At 38.8% G+C, this 2,734-nt stretch overlaps 1 protein-coding gene across 1 annotated transcript; it reads left to right on the forward strand.

The window, feature by feature from the left end:
- The first annotated feature begins 522 nt into the window (after window positions 1–522).
- On the forward strand, window positions 523–1,169 carry LOC129245377 (kunitz-type serine protease inhibitor homolog beta-bungarotoxin B chain). The gene has a single exon (XM_054883494.1). The coding sequence runs from the start codon at window positions 750–752 to the stop codon at window positions 1,131–1,133; it is 384 nt and encodes a 127-aa protein (XP_054739469.1). The 5' UTR covers window positions 523–749; the 3' UTR covers window positions 1,134–1,169.
- Window positions 1,170–2,734: the final 1,565 nt, after the last annotated feature.

The raw sequence follows: 2,734 nt of genomic DNA on the forward strand, positions 1-2,734 counted from the left end.
AACACCCAATTGTATTCCGGTGGCGTGCGTACGCACCGTGACGCATGCGTCGTCACTATACAAAAACAAGAAGTCGAATGCATGAAGCGTGCCGAACCGCACTGAGTACGCATAGCAGCGCAAAACACACGAAGTAATAGTTTTGTTGTTTTTCACATTCGTACCTATACGTGCTTGCATGGGAATTACCCGCGAAAAATTGCAACAAACAAATTGTACAACAGCAAAGAGAAAGCAAAGTAGCGTGTATGCGAAAAGAGCGCATGTGAGCGTAATTATGCAGGCAGAGAGAGAGTAAATATGTAGGTAGCTCCATTTAACATTCACTCGATTCATGTGTTGACGATGATCATTGCTGTGAGCATATTTGTTGGCCACTGTTGGGCGTGTATTGGTGGTAATGTTGACTTTTGCTGATTTCTTTGCCAGCGGCGACAACTCTAGGCCGCACAGCGCAGTCTCATATAAAATCGCGTAGCCTAACCGCGACGAATTCAGTTTGATTGCAAACATTAAACACAATAAGTGACTTGGCGAAAAGTAAAAAAGAAATTCAAATTTATTCGAGAAATTCAATTCAATTGAGAAACAAATTCTTGTATTTTGCAAAGTAATAGTTATTGAAAAAGTGAAAATTGCATTAACGCAAGCAAAACGTACACTAGCGAAAATAGTGAAAACCTATTAAACATTCTGAATTGTTAACTAAAGAACTAGACCCGTGAATAAGCAATTACGCGAAAATCACCATGCAACACCAAAGTGCCTACAACAATAATAAACGCGTGACTACGCTACAACTAGCATTCAGTGTCGCATATCTACTCTCACTCCTCATGTTGCTTACCATCAACACACCAATGGCTGAGGCGCGTCCCATGGACCTCTACGATGACGTTGGCGATTTCTTCGATGCTGTCTCCCTGGACGATGTGCCATTATCCGGCCGTTCCGCACCGGAAACCTTCTGCCGCATGCCAATACGCAAGGGTGTTTGCCGCGCGCTTATTCCACGCTTCAGCTACGATCCCAGTCGCAAGACTTGTGTCGAATTCAAATTCGGCGGCTGCGATGGCAATGAAAACAACTTCTCCAGCTATGAGGCGTGCATGGCCACGTGTGAGGGCATGTAAATGTGCACGCACACATGCACATATACCCGCATGCATTTGAATAAGCGCCGCACAAGTGCAAAAATGTTCCTCATACGCCCCGAAATTGCCAATTGAAGGCTTCAAAGCATCACATCCCATCGCATCACACCCACATCTGCAGCGTGGTTAATCGTCCTTTCTGGCGTTTCCATTAAATAGTGTTCATGGCATTTTTATTCACTTGTAATTTAAGGTTTTTAATTTAACATTTTGTTTTTGTTGGTAAACATTAATATTTTTCACACACACACAAAGGCACACTTCATTGACTCGAATGCGAGAAATTTTCTACAGTTTCATTGTTTGTGATAAATTTTGGTTTATTTGTAGCATCTAAGTATTTCTTTTTCACCAATCGAAAACCGAAGAAAATTATTTGTTTATTTTTTAATAATATTTAGTGTGCATTTTTGCATTGTACGAAATATTTGTGTAATTGCTTTGGTTTTTAACGAACTTCATCTGAAAATTAGTGCACCCGTATTATTTATTATTTATGTATAAATGTATTTTCATATGTTTAGAAACATAATATTTTGTAATATTTACATTTATATGTACGACATTTTGTACAAAACAATAAAGTATATATTTTTATAAGATATAAAAGAAAATATGAAACTTGAAATTTTATTTAATTTTATTTGGCAAAATTCAAGAATTTCTAATCTGCATCTGTTTTTCGAACCTCTCCTTCCACTAAATACTTGCAATTTACTACAGTACAACTATGCTTAAGGTGACCTGGAAGTAAGCCCCGTGAATTTCAGGAAAAAATTTCATTTATAGATAAAAAACGAAATGGTTTTGGGCAAAACCGACGTACTGCCCCTAACCATTTGTTTTTTGTGAGTGAGGTAGGGTTCAAACTGCCTTCGCACTTACAGCGCTCCTCGCCTACTGCGTTAAGTGGTACGACCACTAAAACAATCCCTTCTCTCCTTCTGGGGAGATACCCTCCCCGGGACTACTTTCTGCATTACTTCGGGAGGTCCCAGAACGGCATCCTTAAAGTACCTATTCTATTCACTACAGAAAGTAAGCCTGCAGTCAAATTGAATACCTAAGTATTTCACTACTTTTTGGGTCACCAATAAGGGATTTATAACCATTAGTTAGGCAGATGGCATATCTGTTATAATAAAAGGCAATCACGAAAGGACACTAACAGACTTAATGCAAAATGACTTGAATGCAACATGGGAATGGTTTAAAAAGGAGGGGCTGTCTAGCAACACTAACAAAACCACAATTATCCCCTTCACAAGAAAAAGAAAGTTGGGGTTTCCTATATTGAAAATAAATGAAACAATGATATAACTAAAGGAAGAGGTCAAGTATCTAGGTTTAACCTTAGATAAAAAACTCACTTGGGAATCACATATAAATAATATAACAAAAAAAGCCAAGAAATCCTTGTGGACAACCAAACAATTACTAGGTAGATCCTGGGGCCTCAGCCCTAGTATGGCTCTCTGGATATACACCCAAATGGTTAGACCAATCATACTCTATGGGGCACTAGTATGGTGGAGCAAATCTATTCAAAAAACAGCGATAACCAAACTGGGAAAAGTACA

Source organism: Anastrepha obliqua, chromosome 4 (assembly GCF_027943255.1).
Source record: "Anastrepha obliqua isolate idAnaObli1 chromosome 4, idAnaObli1_1.0, whole genome shotgun sequence".
Taxonomy (NCBI): Eukaryota; Metazoa; Arthropoda; class Insecta; order Diptera; family Tephritidae; genus Anastrepha; species Anastrepha obliqua.